General features: G+C 36.8%; 1 protein-coding gene across 2 annotated transcripts in view; it reads right to left on the reverse strand.

Annotated features, from left to right (window-relative positions):
• The window catches only part of CFAP54 (cilia and flagella associated protein 54), a 462482-nt gene that overhangs the window by 69615 nt on the left and 371907 nt on the right, over positions 1-20960 (reverse strand). For both annotated transcript variants that reach the window (XM_064283706.1, XM_064283705.1), the window contains 3 exons: positions 12571-12744; positions 10875-11098; positions 2980-3150 (listed from right to left, as the gene is read on the reverse strand). In XM_064283706.1, the coding sequence (XP_064139776.1) occupies positions 2980-3150; positions 10875-11098; positions 12571-12744 (569 nt within the window). The remainder of the gene's footprint in view (positions 1-2979; positions 3151-10874; positions 11099-12570; positions 12745-20960) is intronic.

Here is a 20960-nt window from a genome sequence, read left to right on the forward strand (position 1 = left end):
GACTCAATAGCACCTAACAACAACAAACTATTTTTGAGGCTAAGAGTTCCACAGTTCTCTAATTACAGATGAAAGAAACGTGAAACAGAAAAGTTAATGAAGTTACCTGAGTTTGAAAAACTCTTAAGTGGCAGAGCTGGGTTTCAAATTCAGGCAGTTTGGCTCTAGAGGTCTGTGTTCTTAACTACTATGCTAATGTAAACAAAACGAGCAAAAACAAAACAAAGCAAATGCACAAAACACTCCCAGTAAAAATTATGTAAAGACAAATAGAAAATCTCAAAAGTGGCCAGTGAAAAAGAAGTCAGGATACCTTCAAAGCAGCAACAGTTTGTCTGACAGCTGCCCTCTCAACGGTGACAACAGAAATGAGCAGATGGTATTTTCAGTGTGCTGAAATAAAATAATTGTTAATCTCAAATTATCTACTCCATGAAAATATATTTCACATATAAATAGAAATAGAAGAAGTAGAAAACTCAAAATGTCCCATAAACAAGGATGAGAGTCAAAATATTTAAAACTTGGTTTGAGATAGGCACTAACCAATCAGAACAGATATTGACCCAATAAGAACTGATGTCAGTTTTGAATAACCAGTACAAAAGTGCTAGTTTTAATGACTGCTTCTACTTGTTAAGAATTGAATCACTAGTCGTATTTTCTCACAAAGAAAACACTAAGACCAGATGGCTCTCCGGATCACTTCTCTCAGATATTCAAGAAAACAAATAATTCCAAACTTACACAAACTTTTCCAGAGAACAGAAAAGTAATATATATTTCTCAACTCGTTTTATGAGTCTAGCAAAACCTTGATGGAAAAATTATCTCATCAGTATGAAAAAGAAAATTTATAGCCCAACATTGCTCTTGAAAACAGATGCAAAAATCCTATACCAAAACATTAACAAACTGAATCTAGTATAATTAATACATCGTGACCAATTTGAGTTTATCTCAGAAACATAAGGTTGAATTAAGTCAATTAGCAGATCAAAAGAAAGCAATCATATAATCATCTTAATAAATACAGTAAAAGATCCATAATAAAAATTCTTAACAAAGTGGCAGTATAAGGAAAGTTCCTTAAATTGATAAAGAATAACTACAAAAAAAAAAAAAAAACAGTTAACCATTATATACATTGGTCAAAGTGAAAATTTTCCCTTTGAGATTAGAAAAAGACAAGATGCTATTCTCACTTGTCCTAATCAACATTAGACTCTAAATTCTATTCACCACAGAAGAGGCAGAGAGAACAAAAATTATCATTATTGCCAGATATAATTATGTATAAGAATCTAGAGATAAATTATTATAATTAGGTATAAGTCTGTACACAAAAATCAATTTTGGTTTTTCATATTGGTCACAAAGTAAAATCTTGAACAGGTTTACCACTTATAATGGCATAAGCATTATAAAATATCTAGGAAGAAATAATGTACAATATTTCTGAGGAAAAAATTATAAAACCTTATTTAAAGACATTTAGTTAGACCTAATTACATGCTAGAAATTCAAGCTGGATTCAGAAGAGGATGTGGAACAAGGGATATCATTTCTTATGTCAGATGGATCTTGCTGAAAGCAGAGAATACCAAAAAGGTGTTTACCTGTGTTTTACAGACTATGCAAAGGCATTTGACTGTGTGGATCATAACGAATTTTAGATAGCATTGCAAAGAACACTTAATTGTGCTCATGAGGAACCTGTACATAGACCAAGAGGCAGTCATTTGAACAGAACAAGGGAATATTGTGTGGTTTTTAAGTCAAGAAAGGTGTGCATCGGGGTTGTATCTTTTAACTATACTTATTCAATCTGTATGCTGAGTAAAATAATCCAAGAAGCTGACCTATATGAAGAAGAATGGGGCATCAGGATTGGAGGAAGACTCGTTGACAATCTGTGATATGCAGATGACACAACCTTGCTTGCGAAAGTTAACAGGACTTGAAGCACCTACTGATGAAGATCAAAGACCATGGCCTTCAGTATGGATTACACCTTAAAATATAAATGTATATGGTAGAGCACTACCACAGTGAAAATGAACAAACTTCATCTACAGCTATACTCAACAGCGTGGATGAATCTCACAGCATAATACTGAGCAAAAGAAGCAAGACCAAAGAAGAGAAACAACATGATTCCAAAATGGGCAGAACTAAACTATATTTTATAGACGCAAAACTAAGTTCTTCCCGTATACTTTTCCTACTGAAAAGTCTTTAAAACTTCCGTTTATTCCACTAGAACTCCATTCTTCTTTACTCAGAGAAATGTGCCTGAATCTTTATTATTTTACTATTACTGTTTAAAAGACAAAAATAAAATAAAGACAGCTCATTTCCAGTGGGATTATGCTAAGAATCATCACAGTGAAGTTATGAAAAAAAAATCCCAAAATTTTTAATAAAATAACTAATAGAATCTATGGAATTTGAGGTGGAAAAGAGATATCAAATCAGCTAGCGTAATCTCCCACCTGACACTTGAATTTCTTCCATAATACCCAAATCTCTTCCCTCAAAATTTTCATAATACCACCCAAGATTAACTTGGAGTTTTAAACATCTACACATTACGTTGAGTCTGAATTTACAGGCTCTCCAAATCCTTTTAAAAAAATATTGTTACATAGTCTTATTACCTCTAATGCTGTATTTGTGCAACTGTATTTTTTGGAGACCAAGTACAAAACTTCACATTTATACCTATTAACAGGTCCAAAAATATTTCTTACCTTGATCTTCAGGATAAATAAAAGGAAATTGATCAACCTGAATCAGACTTGTCTTAGCTTTTGTTTTTTTCTCAAATTCAGTCTCCTAGAAAATATAGGTTCTATATTGCTATATATTTTTTTTATCTACATGATAGGAGGACTTACTTCTACCCTTTAAGTTATAATGGCCTACTGAACTTTATATCTAAACAGAAGATTTAGTTTTGTAATTGTATTACCGTACCATAGGTTCTGTTTCCTTTGAAGGTCTTTCCAGGGGAGGAATGTACCATTGAAAGCAAAGTTCTTTGTTTATAGCTTGTAGCGCCATGTCTAATGGCAACATGTCTGTTAACGATGGACTGGAAAGGAGCTTTGAAGATAAAACAGAGTGTACAGAACTCTCACGATATAACTAGGGGACAAACAAAAACATCAGTTTAATTGCTGGTAATGCACACAGTCAATATTTAAAAGAAATTAATTGGCTACATTGAAAAACTCTGGGAATTGCCTCAGCTTGTTTTATGGAGGTAGATCTTAAAATTGTCCCTGGATTGTCATAGAGAAGATTCTCCTACAGTAATAATATGCTTCCAAAGCAAGCTGACTCAAGAAATGTCTTCTACTTTTTTTTTTTTAATAAAAAATATTTAATTAATTACCTATCTGGACAACAAAAACAATTATACTATAATCCCAGTATTTTAAGCATGGGCTTTCAACTTCTCTCCGCCACTTAACAAAAAAACCTAACCCATTGCTGTTAAGTCGATTCTGACTCATAGCAACCATATAGGACAGAGTAGAACTGCCTTCTAGAGTTTCCAAAGAGTAGCTAGGGGATTCAAACTGCCCACCTTTTGGTTAGTAGCCTTAGCTCTTACCCACTGTGCCACCAGGACCCCACTTAGTAGCTGAATAATCCTGCATAGGTTGCTTAGCAGCTGGAAAAATGAGGCTAATAAGGGGTTAATTACTCTCCTTTCGTATTTTATTGTCTGAAAAACAGAGACAATAACACCTATTTCATTGGCTTGTTGTAAGGACTTTATATAGCACGGTGCTTGGCACTTCACGTAGTCGGCATGTGAAAATGACTAATCCCTTTCCCAGTGTTGATAAAATAACTATTTGTATGAATACAAGCTCTATATGGAAGTGAGACTATCTTCAACTGATACAGTAATTTTTGCCATGGTGCCTTTTGAAGTAATATGACCTTAGACTACTTGTTCCAATGCTGACGGCTTCCATGCCTACAATGCTCATACTGTCACCTTCCACACTAGTAAATTAACTGGCCCATCTGTGAGATCCCCCAAGCAAGTGATAGCAGCTCTTGAGGACTGGAAATTTATTTTCCATATTCTACGTGTACACTTGCAAAGAGAGGTCAAAGGAAGAGGTAATGGCTCGGCTCATGTCCAGCCACATGGATGCGAATGGGCCTCTGATGGTCCTGGAAAACTGCCAGCTGGAGGCCATGCATGGTGAGGAGCACCAGCTCCAACCTGGAGACCCGGAGCATCACTTGGGAACCATGGTCTTTCATCAGGTGGTGGGGGGGCATTATGGTATCCAGCAATAGGAAGCTTTCGATCTGTTGCACCACAACATTCACTTTATCCCTGAACTTTTGGGCCCCTAATTCATAGGCGGTGACAGCCAGCTGCATGCCATTGTCATTTCTGTGTATCGCCATTAGCCTGGCTGCATCGTTGGGGACCCAGCAGGCTCTGGAGCTCAGCCAAATGGGGAGAGTGGTAGAGAGACAAGGCTCATCTTCTGATGAGTGTATCAGGGAGTGAGTGTAAAACACCTCTGGACCTAGGGTAGATGCAAACACCTAGTGTTTGTCAGGAGAAAAGGGAAGGTTCACATGGTTGTTTCTAAATAAATTCACTTTGAAGACCATCTGTCAGTGAGGCACGGTGAGTGTGTAGAGGTCCGATTCCGCACAAGCTGCCATCAGAAAGGGGCCATCCAAATGGTCACAGGCTTCCAGAGCAGACAAGTACATTAGTAAGCAAAATGAAGCATATTCCCGCCCATTCTTTGCTTTCCGCACTTTGGTCAGTCCCCATTAACCCACAGTGATGACTCGCTGAAGCTGAGGTTAGGTCACCAAATTTACCTGCAGAGGGCTTGACCAGATCTCAGTTCCCTCATGCAAATCCCAGGCACAGATAGTACAGACTGAAGACACAGTGCAAAGCACAGACTTCTCCCGTCCGTCAAACCTGTACTCGTTGGTTGAGATGTAGGCCAACTCATCTACTTCTCCTTTGTGTCCAGCAATGGTTTTGCAGGTGAAGTCCTTCTCTGGCTGCCCAGATTCCATTTGAACTCCAGCTCAGATTGGCAGAGACAGCACTGTTTCTATGTTTGTGTGCCCAGAACCACCTGGGAGACTGTGCAGCAGGACCAACGCCTTAGACACAGCTGCCTCCACAGTTCTTTGGTTCTTGAAGCCTCATTCCAGATGTTGCCACCTTGGTGGTGCAGAGCAGGTCTTGTGCCTCCAGGAAGAAGATGTGCAGTGGCTCATCTGTCTTCTACTTCTGTGAATCCCCCAGGGTGAAGGTCTAGTGGGAAAATTCCCATGCTACTATTTCAGCCTCAAGAGCACCATTATTTCTGAGAACATCTTCTCTTTTGTTTCTGGTTTATACACTGGTGCATATACTGAGGGAGTGGTTATAATTTATTACTTACTTTCTGATAGCATTTTTGCAGTGCCATATGCAAAATCAGACACAGTTTTTGCTCTAAAAGGTTACATCCATTGCTCTCCTTTTGCATTTGTTACTTATACTAGATTCCTGTTTCTGTAGTTAATTGAGTTCCAATGGCTGTCTGCCTGCTATTTCATAAGCATGATTCTATTATGCTTTATCTAATAATACAAATCCCTCCTTTTTGCTCTCTTTTTTTTTTTTTTTAAATTTGTTGGCCCCCTGGTGGTGCAGTGATTAAGTGATAGGGCTGATAACCAAAAGGTCAGCAGTTCAAATTCACCAGCCGCTCCTTGGAAACCTTATGTTTTACTGTGTCCTCTAGGGTCGCTATGGGTTCTAATTGATTCAATAGCAATGGGTTTTCCTTTCCTCTGTGGCTTTGAACGCAGGTATATGATTTATAAATTCAGTGCACAGTGAATCTGGGCCCAACTTCTTTTATAGAGCTTGTCATTGAATCCAGATTCTTCAAGAAACATAAATGTGGAGAATGCAACTGGCAATACCATAAATTACTTACTTAGTTATTTAAGGTAGCTAAGAAAACAAAACAAGGTTGCTAACTACCAACAAAATAACAGGCTAGGCAGGGAGATAATAAAATCTCGAGTTTAAAAAGGACCTTCTTTCAAAATCAGCTCCTTACTATTGCCTAGATTACAGCACACTAGCTAGGAAGCAGTTCCTCTTTTACACTTTTGACACCAAAGACATCTCAAGGTTTGGTAACCAAGGGAAGCATGTCAGTGGCCAGAAAGAAATGTCTGATATTTCTATAAGGCTTTATCGCTCCCATTATCTGAGTCCATTCAAGGTAGATATAAAACTGTCAATGTAAGTCTTCAAAATAAAATAAAAAGAGAAATAAAGCCATTGACCTTTCAAGTTGTCTACTGATAAAAGAAAAAAATGTCTTGACTGAAAGGTAATATTAAATGTGAAATCTTTTCAGATATGCCTAGAGGCTATCATAAAAGGAAACAATAAAGCCAGAATCCTCATTTATTAGCACTATCATGCTAAAAGTATGGTCAAAATGCACAATAAGCAGGAAAATTAGTGTTAAATCATTAACAAATGACAGATTAAGAGTAATTCTATTGCAGACAGTTCACAAAAAATCAGGTAAACAATTGATTAATAAAAAATGATTTTTTTTTTTCATATACAAAATGACCTGCAGAAGCTCTGGCAATGATTTTAACAGAGAGTTCATACTTATTAGCTAGTAAAAGAAAATAAAGAAACAAATACCTTTTATGACAATATATGCAGTGTTTATTAACCTAGTGGTCTAGTAATGGTAAATTATAACAGAAGTCAATATCAAAATAGGCATTTAATTTTCCAACATCTTAAAAAAAAAACAGTATCTAGTTGCTAATGGGGCTGATTACACATTTCTAATTGATGAGCTATACACAAATACTTTTTTTTTCTTATTGTGGTGAAAATATACACAACAAAACATTTATCCATTCAAAAGTTTCTACATGTACAATTCGAGGCCTTGATTACACCACCATTAACATAAACTCAGTGACTCCCAAGGAAAAACTCCCCCTTTCCTCCTTCCTCTCACTAATCTTGGCTTTCTATATATTTGCACATTTCCTATAAATGAAATCACACAGTATTTGTTCTTTTGTTACTGACTTATATCACTCAACATGTTTTCAAGGTTCATCCATGTTGCGGCATGCATCAGGACTTCAGTTCTCTTTATGGCTAAGTAATAGTCCATCGTATGCATATATTGCATTTTGTTTATTCATTCATCTGTCGATGGACATGTCAGTTGTTTTCACCTTTTGGCTATTGTGAAAAGTGCTGCAATCAACATTGGTATACAGGTTTCTGTTTGTGTTCCTGCTTTCACTTCTTTACACTTTGTACTTTCTATATGATTGCTTTGTTCTTTGAAAGAAATGAAACAACAGACCTACAAGGAGAACCTAGTTCTCCACATTCCTATAAACAAGTCACTTCACACTAGTCAAATAGTTGACCCTGCACAGACTGGTACAGGCATACAGCCTAAGCAAGCATGACTCAGCTTTGCACAAAATTGTAATCATAGCCTTTTTTGGAACTTTTAGCGCCATTTGTTTGGCATCTTTTTTTTCCTTCACAAAGCTTCCATAGACTTGACAACACGCAGACTCATACAACAGACAAGCACTGCTTGAGCAATGGTCTCTTTAGAAAGGAATCTACTTCTTTGTGGGGAAAAGCAGGTATAAGCATCAAATTACGGAAAGGGTTTGATTGAAATAGCCTCCTGAGTGATTAAAGGCTCAAAGAATGTTATTATAAAAATCAACCAAGCTTGGAGTTGATTAAAAAAAAAATTCTGAAAAGCTTTAGGCTGGTTAGCTGTCTACCGCAGTGAAACGAACACATGATTATGTGGCTTGCACCTGTCAGGCGCACGACAGTGATCCCCAGAGCTGATTATCCTGGGAGAGTGTTACACTAATTATATAAAAAAAAGAGCAAACAGGGCAAAACAAGTCTTTGATAGTACTGCTGCCATTGAAATGTCACATATATTTACAATGTATTCAATGTTGTATATTTGAAGCATCATCCTTAAGAACTGGGTAATGATACAAAAAAAAAAAAAAAAAACCCAAACCCTTTGCCTTCAAGTTGATTTCGACTCATAGTGACCCTATAGGACAGAGTAGGACTGCCCCATAGGGTTTCCAAGACTGTAAACCTTTGTGAAAGCAGACTGCCAGTCTTGCTCCCACAGAGCTTCTGGTGGGTTCGAACTGCCAACCTTTGGGTTAGCAGCTGAGCATGAGTAACAATAGGCTGCCCTTATTACTAAAATACTCAAACTGAGTTCCCTTCAGAGCAGCATTCAAGAAGTCACATATATTAGTTTCCAAATGTTTATAAGATATTCACAAGAATAGTTTTTTAAAACCATTGCTCCCAAGCTTCCCACTCCCAACCCCCTATTCATTACTAGGAAGATCATTTTCCAGTAGATGTAAGCCATATCCTACAATATCAACTTTAAGATTCATAAAGGTAGGTATTTTTTAATCACAATCTGTTGTACTCTTTTATTTCTCGAATGATTTAGAATCTGAGCAGAGAATGGGGTGCTGAGTATTGGGCATCCTTCAATACCTCAGCATCTGGGAAGGAAGGGGAAATAATTTGAAAATCCTCCTGTCTGATCTAACTAATCCCTAGAGGCCCCCCAAGACACAATTGAGAATTACTTCTTAAAATGAATTCTTAAAAATTCCTTAATTAGTCTTTCCCACTATTTTTTTTTTTTTAATTACAATTTGTTATAGTCATCTGACTCTCTTTAGTAGAAGGGCAGAAAATGTTCAAAAAGAGTAGTGATTTACAAAAACTTATTTGTATCTACCCAAAACATAAGGTTGCTATATTCTAGCACAGGATGAATGAGGATTCCCATTCTGGAACAAGTCATACTTTCATTTCACTTCTCTGCAATAGTTGGCAATAGAAACATCACCATATCTCTTATTGGCAAGCCTATAACTGTAAAAATTAGAGAGCTATGAGGTGAAGGCCAAAGTCAAGATAATTCAAAATAAATGAGTGCTCTTTCTAGTTCTATGCAAGTGAATTGATCTATTCACAAATATTTATTAGAAGCTTATAATGCTCCTCTATATCTGTTAGTGGTGTCACCATTCGCTGATGCTCAATCATATTCCAAATGGTGGAATGAACTTTGATCCTTCCCTTTATTTCACTTTCCATCTCCAAAGAGTGACCAAGTTTTTTTTTTTTTTTTTGGTTTTAGATAATTAACTGTTAACTAACTAAAAGTTACATAACTCCCTTTAACCTATCCTTTTCCAATCAGCCTTGTACACTATTGATGGTCAAACTAATTTATATTAATTTTTACATTCTTTCTCCTATTATTAACGCTGCCATTTTCTCTTAAAAAGCATCTCTGAAGAACTGCAATTTTCTTTTGTTCTAATTCTACCACACTGTTTTTGTACTATCACACCAAGTCTACGTACAGGGACTCTGCCTTATTCATCCTGTCTTTCTCCAACAACTAAGAAACTCTGGTAAAATTTAAGCTTTCAACATATGTTTGTTGAATCTACTAGCATGCATATTCCAACTATTTTTACTTTTTCATTATCTTCCAACTCATCCGTTTTGTTAGCTTATTGAAACACTACTATCATTCAAGCACTAGTAGTTTTAATTTAAAAAAAAAAATTCATTTTTACTGCTCTTCAAAAAACCAAAATCAAAAACCCATTGCTGTCAAGTCGATTCCGACTCATAGTGAACCTATAGGACAGAGTAGAACTGCTGCATAGGGTTTCCAAGGAGCGGCTGGTGGATTCGAACTGCTGACCTTTTGGTTAGCAGCTGAGCTCTTAACCACTGCACCTCCAGGCCTCTGTCTTTTCTGTGTGTTGTTGTCGTTAGGTGCCATCAAGTCAGTTCCGACTCATAACGACCATATATAAGACAGAGGAGAACTGCCCCATAGGGTTTCCAAGGAGTGGCTGGTAGATATGAACTGACAACCTTTGGTTTGCAGTTGAGCTCTTAACCACTGTACCACCAGGGCTCCATCTTTTCAATAAAAAAAAAAAGAATTTTTTTTTTTTAGGCACCTTAAAAACTTTTCAAGTTTCTATAGTACAAATTTTGGGAAATTCTATCCAATTCAATAACTTTTAAAAAAAATTTTTAATTCATTTAAAATTTTTACCTCTATTATTTATTGCATTTAACAGTGCAAAAAGTACATACAGGGAATGATTTTTTTACTACACATTTAAAACAAAAAGGGGTAGAATTTGGGCACAGATTTAGAAATCCTTAATCTAGTTTTCTTACACTCGACGGCAGGGGGTTTTTCCTAGTGAAATGGCTGCCTAAGAGATGCTGTTTGGTGCAGGAATACAGAAAATTATCAGACATTTTAAAATTTATGAGGACAATAAGGAATCCTTGCGGCCCAGCTATTAAGGGCTCAGCTGCTAAACAAAAGACTGGCGGTTCAAACCCACCTAGCGTCACCAAGGAAGAAAGGCCTGGCGATCTGCTTCTGTAAAGATTACAGCCAATAAAATCCTACGAGGCAATTCTACTCTGTCACACAGGGTTGCTACAAGTCAGAATTGACTCGATGGTACCCATCAACAACATGAGGATAACAGATAGAACATCTGAAATGTGAACTGTCCTAAAAATTCAGGATGTTTGGTTGACCTATTTATACAGTAAAGTAGAAATGAGTCTTTCTCAAGATTGCTCAGGGAACTAGAAATCTTTGTGCCAACACTGAGATTAATGTGCTTCCTTCAGAATTACAAGGATGATTCTAGGAAGTTTTATATAAATATATAATGTTTAAAAACCTTACCTTGACTGATGACTCATATAAGACTTTTTCTGAAAGAGGTGGCCTTTCCAATCCTTGATAAAGCTCTTTAGGGAATTCTTCAATACAAGCAGAAGAATACATTTGTAAGAATTTTTTCAGGAAAAAATGCATTTCTCTTTGGCGCAAAATCAATCCAGAGTTGAAAAAGGAGGTGTACAGTGTATCATCTGGCAAAGAAATTTCAGATCCTGGCTTTGTAGATGCTTAAGGAAGAAAAATACCTTAATTTAGTCACCTTAGATAACAGAATGGTCTCGGTTTTGTTGGTATTTGCTCACTAACCACTTTCCCTCTTTATCCTCACTTCAGCTAGTGGCTACCAATGGCCTTCCTCCATTTTAAAGTTTATAAACTAATGGAATTGCTTTTTGCCATAGGAAGGAAAGAAAATCTCAGAGGCTTGGGAAGATATTGCTTCAGGCTCAGAGTCTACTTTCGGTCTGGCTGTCTTATCTCCACTCCTACCCCCAACCCCCGAACAGACCCAAGACAAGAACGTGGGTGAAGGTAGTTTATTTGAAAAGTGATCTTAGAAGCACAAGTGAGAGAATGGGGAAAGCGTGATAAGAATAAGAAAAGAACCAGTAAGAAGTTAATAATGGACTGCAGCAATGTGCAATGAGGGCTCGATTCCACTGGGGGCTTTTTGAAATATCATGTAAAAGCGTCTCACTGAGGGATGGATGGGTAAGATGGAATGTTCATCTACTAACTCCCTACCTCATTACTCAAAGGTTACTCTTGGCTGTGTGGAATCCTCGGCACTTCCAGGCTGTCCTACCTGCAAGCCTGGCAAGCCACAGTGGCTCCTGAGAAAGGCTCGCAGGCAGAAAACCATAAAAATGTGGGTGACTGAGGTGGGAAGTGCCAACAGGTGAATTCAGAGATGAGCAGATTTGACATGGGGCAGGGCATCAACAGCATCTGATAAACTGGCTCATGTTCACCTTCTTAGCCACTGAGCTTCCCTTCTTCTCCCCGTCACAACACATCTCTTACCCTTGACACCTTTCTGAGTGTTTGTTTATTTTATTGATAATTCTTCATATTTATGCCTTTTTTTTTATGCCTAGTCATGCTATGACTTACTATTCTATTTTCTCTGCTGGCTTCTATATCACTGGCCCTGGCATGGGTCAAGCTCTCTTGTCCATGCATTTGTACTGATGAGCAACCCTGGATCAACAGTTTCATGGGCACAAGAGGGACGGATGTGAAGTAAATTATACCAGTTTTTCTGGATATTCTTTAGCCAACGTCAATGATTTAAAACTCCTTGGAGTTAAATTTCCCATGCGAAGTCATGCATTTCTCCTTTTTTTTTAAATATGCTGATACTGGGACACTTTCCTTAAAGCCAAAATTTCACCTTGTTCGTTTTATAAGCTGTCATATCCCTGGTTCTTAACTGTTTTGAGCTATGGATCACTCTGGCAGTCTTTTGAAGCCTCTAGATGCCTCCTCATAACAATGTTTTAGACATACGAAATAAAATATATGGATAAAGGAAACCAATTAAATTGAAACAATGTTCTATCTAAACATCCATATACATTTGGCTAAAAACTCTTGAATTTTTCATCTTCTGATGAAAGTTCATTCTGAAAGGTGTCTTAAACATGACTTAAACAAGAACTGGAAGGAATACATTCTTTCTCAACCCATCAAAACCTACCTAACAGTTTGCTCATATTATTAATTCTTTGCAAATGAATATAGTAGCGAATTAGAAGGATCCATGTAATATCAACTTTGGTCTGAGTCTTTTTTTTAGCATCTGTATTGTCATAAATGTCATCATATTGCTGTGAACATGCAGAGCCAGTCTGCAAGGCAATTTGGTAGTTATCTGAAAGTAAAAAAAAAAAAAGTTTGTAATACATATGCTATGCATTCCTTGAAAAATAAATCATACACAAACAAAAAAAGCACAACTCATAAAGGAAAAGACTGACACATTGGACTATATTAGATTAAAATCTTTTTTTTTTTGTATCATAAAAGACACCAAACACAAAGTTAAAAGATAAATTATAGACTGAGAGAAGATATTAATAACATGTATGAATCACAAAGTATTATTTTTTTCTTAATATGTATAAAGACCTCCCACAAATCAACAAGAAAAACTCAAACAATCCAGTAGAAAAGCGGGCAAAGAATTTCAACAAACAGTTCATAGGAAAAGAAAGTCAAATGACCATGCTTTTTAGTAACACTCACAACCAGGGGAATGCATCTTAAAAGGGAATACTATTTCACATCCTTCAGGAATTGACAGAGACTAAAATCAGAAAATAATAAGTGCTGGTAATAATGTGACGAAAATGGAATTCTCATACAGTTCTTATGAAAGCAACGTCTTAGGAAAGCATTTGACAGGATCTAATAAAACAAAAAATGTAGATATTAACATATATGTATACCAGAAGTCTTGAACAAAGATGTTCACGGAAACCTTATTTGTAATATCAAAAAAAAAAAAAAAGGAAACTTGGAAAAATAAATCAAACCAAACCCACTGCCAGAGGGTCAATTCCTACTCATAGTGACCTGGAAGGAGAGAGTAGAACTGCCGCATAGGGTTCCCAGGGAGAACCTGGTGGATTTGAGCTGCCGACCTTTTGGTTAGCAGCCATAGCTCTTAACCACTATGCCACCAGGGTTTCAGGAAAAATAAACAGAGGTCTATAAATCTGATGATATTTTAAATGAATGAAGTAGATGTAGAAAAGAGAAAGTATAGCATAGACTCTCAGTTCAAATCCTAACTGCACTCTCATTAGTTATATGGCCTTGAACTTCATTGTGCCTTGGCCCTCTCTGGGCTTTTACTTTTCTGAGTCTTAATCTTCTCATCTTTAAAATGGGCATGTTAAGGGTGGTTATGAATAGATATGAAAACACGTGCTGAGTTAACAACCAGGTTTCAGACGATACATAGATTAAGATACCATCATATTAATTTGAAAGCACTCATCCAAAACAATACTCTGCGTTGTTTATGTGTGTGTACATACATATGTATGTATGTATATGTATGTGTACATGTGTGTATGTACGTGTAGTATGTGTGTGTGTATATATATAAATTATGGATGAGATAGTAATTGCCTCTGGAAAGAAAAGGAGGGGAGACGAACAGAATCTTCTATGATTAATGGTATATTTGTGTGTTTAATAATAAAGTAGTTCCTTGTGTATTTTTTTTTTTTTTGTGTATACACTACCCAGCTTAGCAAACAGGATATTTTCAGGATGGGGTGGAGCCAAGATGGCTGACTAGTCAGATGCACTAAACCATCCCACCACATCTAAGACCTGTAAAATAGATACAGATGTCAATCCTGGAAACCTAAATCTTAAATTAAGGGATAGAGTATTAGATGGGAGTCACTGAGGAGAACAAACTGAAAGAAAACAGGGAAGGGACAGAGATATGGAGTGGAGGTTTCCAGACAAACAGCATGACTTAGTGTGGCCATCTTGAAATAAAACCAACAACATGCACACAGAAAGGCACCTCCACAGAATTCCCAAAAGGAGATAGAGGTATGGCGTGGACACACCCAGAACTAAGTAAGACCATGTCTGTGGGCTCCAACTCAAGGAGGAGCCCAGACTCTTCCACCTGGTAACCACATGAGCATGCTCCTACAACCCCCAACCTTCTGCTGAACAGGAAGAATAACCACCCCTTCCTGGCAACCTCAAATGCCGGGAACCACAGAGCCAACCCACCCTATTGCTCTCCTCCATCTATCCCCCTCTGCCCCTGCCTTCACCCCCCCCAATTTAATTCTCTGCCCCACTGGTCACAGCTCCAAGGGGACCTGGCCTGGACCCCAGGCCCTTCCCTGATGGCTCCAGATGCCTGCTGCCACCCACAATGAAAGATTTTAGGAGCAAATTTGAAACAATGGAAGACAGAATGAGTGAAATTGAAGACAAAACCATGGATAGCACTTTGAAGAAAAATCAGAGAAAAAAAAATGAAGAAAACCTAAGAACTATGTGGGATACAATCAATAGCAAATATTTGCATGTGATTGCCATTCCAGAACAGGAGGAGAAAATGGAAAGCATAGAGGATCACTGAAGATTTGCTGACAGAAAACTTCCCTAATATCATGAAAGATAAAAAGCTGACCATCCAAGAAGATCAACTAAACCTGTATAGGATAAATCCCAAAAGAAAATCACCAAGACATATCATAATCGCACTCACCAAAACTGAAGACAAAGAAAGAATCCTGACAGCAGCTCAAGAAAAATGAAAAGTCACATAAAAGGAGAAACAGTAAGATTAAGATCTGATTACTTGGAAAAAACCATGCAGGCAAGAGGGCAATGGGATGATATACATAAAACCATGAAAGAAAAATTTGCCAACCAAGAATAATATACCCTGCAAAACTCTTGCTCAAATATGACAGTAAAATTAGGACATTTCCAGATAAACAGAAACTAAGGGAATTCGTAAAAATCAAACCAAACTTATAAGAATTATTAAAGGGAGTCCTTCTATTAGAGAACAAACCACATCAGACAACAACCTCAATCTAAGACACAGGTCAGTACCAGCCAAATAATGACATACATAATGAACACTCAAGGATAAAACAAAACTGAAAGATTCAAAACAGGTAACTGGAGATGTCAATGTGTAAATGATGACACAGCCAGAACAATAAAAGAGGGAATACATGGCATAGGTATAGAATTTTCAAATGGAGAGGAAGTCAAGGAGATAGCAAGTAATAAAAGACAGGTTCAAATTTAGGAAAATAAGAAATTCCAAGGCAACAACAAAGAAATTTAACAAACCTCCACTCACCAAAATAAAAAAGAAAAACATAGTCTCAGTAAACACAAAATTTACAACAATGAAAGAAACAAAAAGAAATTTCACAAATAAAGGAACTCAACACAGCAGAGTAAGAGGAACAAAGAAAACGTCAGCAACACAAAAAAAGCACTACAAAATGACAGCAATAAACTCACACTTATCGATAATCACACTGAATGTAAATGGCTTACATGCACCTGTAAAGAGCCAGAGAGTGACAGAATGGATTAAAAAAAAAAAAAGACCCATTGATATGCTGTCTCCAAGAGACATACCTTAGACACAAAGACATAAATATATTAAAAATCAAAGGATGAAAAAAATATATCAAGCAAACAACAACCAAAAAAAGAGCAGGAGTGGCAATATTAATCTCAAATAAAATAGACTTTAAGGCAAAATCCACCATAAAAGACAAGGAAGGATATTATACAATGATTAAAGGGACAATCCACCATGATGACATAACATTAATAAATGTCTACGCACCCAATGACAGGACTCCAAAATACATAAAACAAACTCTAACAGCACTGAAAACAGAACCTGACAGTTCCACAGTAATAGTAGGAGACATCAACACATCATTCTTGGTAGAGGGCAGAACATCTAGAAAGAAACTCCACAAAGACACAGAAAATCTAAAGGCCACAGTCAACCATCTGGACCTCATAGACATATATAGAACATTCCACTCAACAGCAGCAAAGTATATTCTTTTCCAATGCACATGAAACATCTCCAGAACAGACCACATCTTAGGCTATGAAGCAACCCTCAACAAAACCCAAAACATTGAGAAAACAATGCATCTTCTCTGATCACAATGCCGTAAAAGTAGAAATTAATAACAGGAAGAGCAAGGAAAAAAAACCAAATGCAAAGAAAAGGAATAACACCTTGCTTAATTTTTTTTTTTTTTTAACCACTGGATAACAGAAGAAATCAAAGACAGAATAAAACATTTTCTAGAAACAAATAGACTGAAAACACATCATGCCAAAATCTTTGGGACACAGCAAAGGCAGTGCTCAGCAGTCAATTTATAGCAATAGAAACACACGTCAAAAAAGAAGAAAGGAACAAAATCAAAATGTTAGCCCTAAACCCCAGTACCCAAAACAAACAAATAGAAAGAGAACAGCAAAAGAAACACATAACCACCAGAAGAAAGGAAATAATAAAGATCAGAGCAGAAGTGAATGAAATAGAGAATAGAAAAACAAAAGAAAGACTCAACAAAACCAAATCATTGGCCAAACCGACAAAAGAAAAACAGGAGAGACCGCAAATAAACTGAATAAGAAATGAAATGGGGGACATTACAACAGACCCAACTGAAATAAAAAGGATCATAACAGAGTACTATGAAAAACTGTACTCCTAGAAATGTGAGACTTAGAGGATATGGACAAATTGCTAGAAACATACTACCTACCTAAACTGACACAAACTGAGGTAGAAAATCTGAACAGACTCATAATAAGAGAAGAGATTGAAAAGGTGATTAAAAAAAAAAATACCCAAAGAAGTCCTGAACCAGATGGCTTCACTAGAGAATTCTACCAAACATTCAGAGAAGAGCTTGCACCAGTACTACTCAAATTATTTCAGCAGACAGAAAAGGAAGGGATACTTCTGAATTCATTCTAGGAAGCCAGCATAACTTTGATACAAAAACCAGGCAAAGACACCACACAAAAAAGAAAATTGCAGACCAACATCTCTCATGAACATAGAAGCAAAAATTCTCAACAAAATTCTAGCCAATAGAATTCAGCACCATATTAAAAAAAAAATTATACAACACAACCAAGTGGGACTCGCACCAGGTAAGCAAGGATGGTTCAACATTAGAAAATCAATCAATCGACCACCACATAAATAAAATAGAACAAAAGAATCATATGATCATCTCAATCGATTCAGAAAAGGCATTCGACAAAATCCGACACCCATTCTTGATTAAAAAACTCAATAAAATAGTTGTAGAAGGAAAAATTTTTGTGTGCGTGTTTTTGGGTAGAAGGGAAATCCCTCAACATAGTTAAGAGGCATCTCTATACAAAACCAACAGCCAACATCATTCTTAATAGAGAAAGACTGAAAACATTCTCCTTGAGAAAAGGCACAAGAATGTCCTTTATCACCACTCCTATTTAACATTGTGCTGGAGGTCCTAGCTAGAGGATTAAGGCAAGAAAAAGAAATAAATGGCATCCAAATTGGTAATGAAGAAGTAAAACTGTCCCTATTTGCAGATGATATGATACTATATGTAGAAAACCCAAAAGACTCCATGAGAAAACTACTGGAACTAATGAAAAGATTCAGCAGAGTCGCTGGATACAAGATAAATATACAAAAATCAGTTGGATTCCTACACACTAATAAAGAGAATGACGAAAAAGAAATAAGGAAAATAATACCATTTATAATAGCCTCTTAAAAAATAAAATATTCAGGAATAAATTTAACCAAGTATGTAAAAGACCTATACAAAGAAAACTACAAAACACTACTGCAAGTAGCCAAAAGAGGTCTATGTAAATGGAAAAATATATCACGCTCATGGATAGGTAGACTTAACATTATGAAAATGACAATTCTACCCAAAGCAATGTACAAATACAATGCAATTCTGATTCAGATACCAACAACATTCTTTAAAGAGATGGAAAAAAAATCATTAACTTTATATGGAAAGGGAAGAGCCCCTGGATAAGTGAAGCATTATTGAAGAAGAATAATAAAATAGGAGTACTCATACTACCTGACCTCAGAACCTACTATACAGCAACGGTAATCAAAACAATCTGATACTGGTACAACAAAAGGTACATTGACCAATGGAACAGAATTGAGAACCCAGATGTAAATCAATCCACCTATGGACACCTTATCTTCAACAAGGGCCCAAAGTCTATCAAATGGGGAAAAGACAGTCTTTTTAACAAATGGTGCTGGCAAAATTGGATGTCCATCTGCAAAAAAAGTGAAACAGGACCCGTACCTCACAAAATACACAAAAACTAATTCAAAATAGATCAAGACCGAAATATAAACCCCAAAACTATAGAGATCATAGAAGAAAAAATAGGACCAATGCTAGAGACTCTAATACACAGCATTAACAGGATACAAAGCATAACTAACAATATACAAACTCTAGAAGATAAGCTAGATAACTGGGATCTTCTAAAAATTAAACACTTATGCTCATCAAAAGACTTTACCAAAACAGTAAAAAGAGAACCTACAGACTGGGAAAAAAATTTTGGCTATTACGAATCTGACAAAGGTCTAATCTCTAAAATCTACAGGAAAATCCAACACCTCTACAACAAAAAGACAAATAATCCAATTAAAAAATGGGTGAAGGAAATGAACAGACACTTCACCAAAGAAGACGTTCAAAAGGCTAATAGACATGTGAGGAAATGCTTGCTAGCTGTTCGAAAAATGCAAATCAAAACCACAATGAGATACCATCTCACCCCAGCATTACTGGCTCAAATCAAAAAAACAGAGAATAACAAATATTGGAAAGGCTTCGGGGAGATCAGAACTCTTATGCACTGCTGGTGGGAATGCAAAATGGTACAACCATTTTGGAAAATGATACGGTGCTTCCTTAGAAAGCTAGAAATAGAACTGCCATATGATTCAGCAATCCCACTCCTAGGAATATATCCTAGAGAAATAACAGCCATTACACGAATAGATACATGCACACCCATGTTCACTGCAGCATTGTTCACAATAGCAAAAAGATGGAAACAACCTAGATGCCATCAACAGATGAGTGGATAAACAAACCATGATACACACATACAATGGAATATTATGCAACAACAAAGAACAATGATGAATCTGCAAAGCATCTCACAACATGGATGAATCTGGTGGGCATTATGCTGAGTGAAATAAGTCAATCACAAAAGGACATATATTGTATAAGTCCACTACTATAAAAACTCATGAAAAGATTTACACACAAAAAGAAACTGTCTTTGATGGTTATGAGGGAGGGGAGGGGTCGGGGTGGAAAGCACTAAATTGACAATAGATAAATGGTAACTTTGGTGAAGGGTAAGACAGTACACAATACTGGGGAAGCCAACACAGCTTGTTCAGGGTAAGGTCATAAAAGCTCCATGGACAAACCCAAATGTCCTTAGGGACCAAATTGCTGGGCTGAGGGCTCTGGGGACCACGGTCTCAGGGAACATCTAGCTCTATGGGCATAGCATAGTTGATAAAGAAAATGTTCTACATTCTACTTTGATGAGTAGCATCTGGGGTCTTAAAAGCCTGTGAGCAGCCATCTAAAATACTCCACGGGTCTCACTCCTTTAGGTGCAAGGGAAAATAAAGATGCAAGGGAAAGATTAGTCCAAAGGACTAACAGACCACAACTACCACCCCCTCCACCAGACTGAGTCCAGTACAACTAGATGGTGCCCGGCTACCACCACTAACTGCTCTGACAGCGATCACTATAGAGGGTCCCTGACAGAGCTGGAGAAAAATATAAGACAAAATTCTAATTAAAAAAAAAAAAGTAGATTTATTGGTCTGACAGAGACTGGAGAAACCTTGAGAGTATGGCCCCCGGACACACTTTTAGCTCAGTAATGAAGTCACTCCAGAGGTTCACCTTTTAGCCAAAGGTTTGACAGATGCTAGGACAAAACAAGACTAAAGGAGCACACCAGCCCAGGAGCAAGGACTAGAAGGTAGGAGGGGACAGGAAAACTGGTAACAGGGAACTCAAGGTCAAGAAGGGAGAGTGTTGACATGTTGTGGGGTTGTTAACCAATGTCATAAAACAATATATGTACTAACTGTTTAATGAGAAGCTCTTTTGTTCTGTAAACCTTCATCTAAAGTATAATTAAAAATTTTTTAAATAAAAAATTAAGCATAGAAAAAAGCTAGACAGAGAAATACCATATGATCCAGCAATTACACCCCTAGGAATATATCCTAGAGAATTAAGAGCCGTCACACAAGTAGACATATGCACACCCATGTTCACTGCAGCATTATTCACAATAGCAAAAAGATGAAAACAACCTAGGTGCCATCAATAGATGAATGAATAAACAAGTTATGGTACATATACACGATGGAATACTACGCAATGATAAAGAACAATGATGAATTTGCAAAGCATCTCATGACAGGGATGAATCTGGAGGGCATTATGCTGA

Source organism: Loxodonta africana, chromosome 4 (genome assembly GCF_030014295.1).
Source record: "Loxodonta africana isolate mLoxAfr1 chromosome 4, mLoxAfr1.hap2, whole genome shotgun sequence".
Taxonomy (NCBI): Eukaryota; Metazoa; Chordata; class Mammalia; order Proboscidea; family Elephantidae; genus Loxodonta; species Loxodonta africana.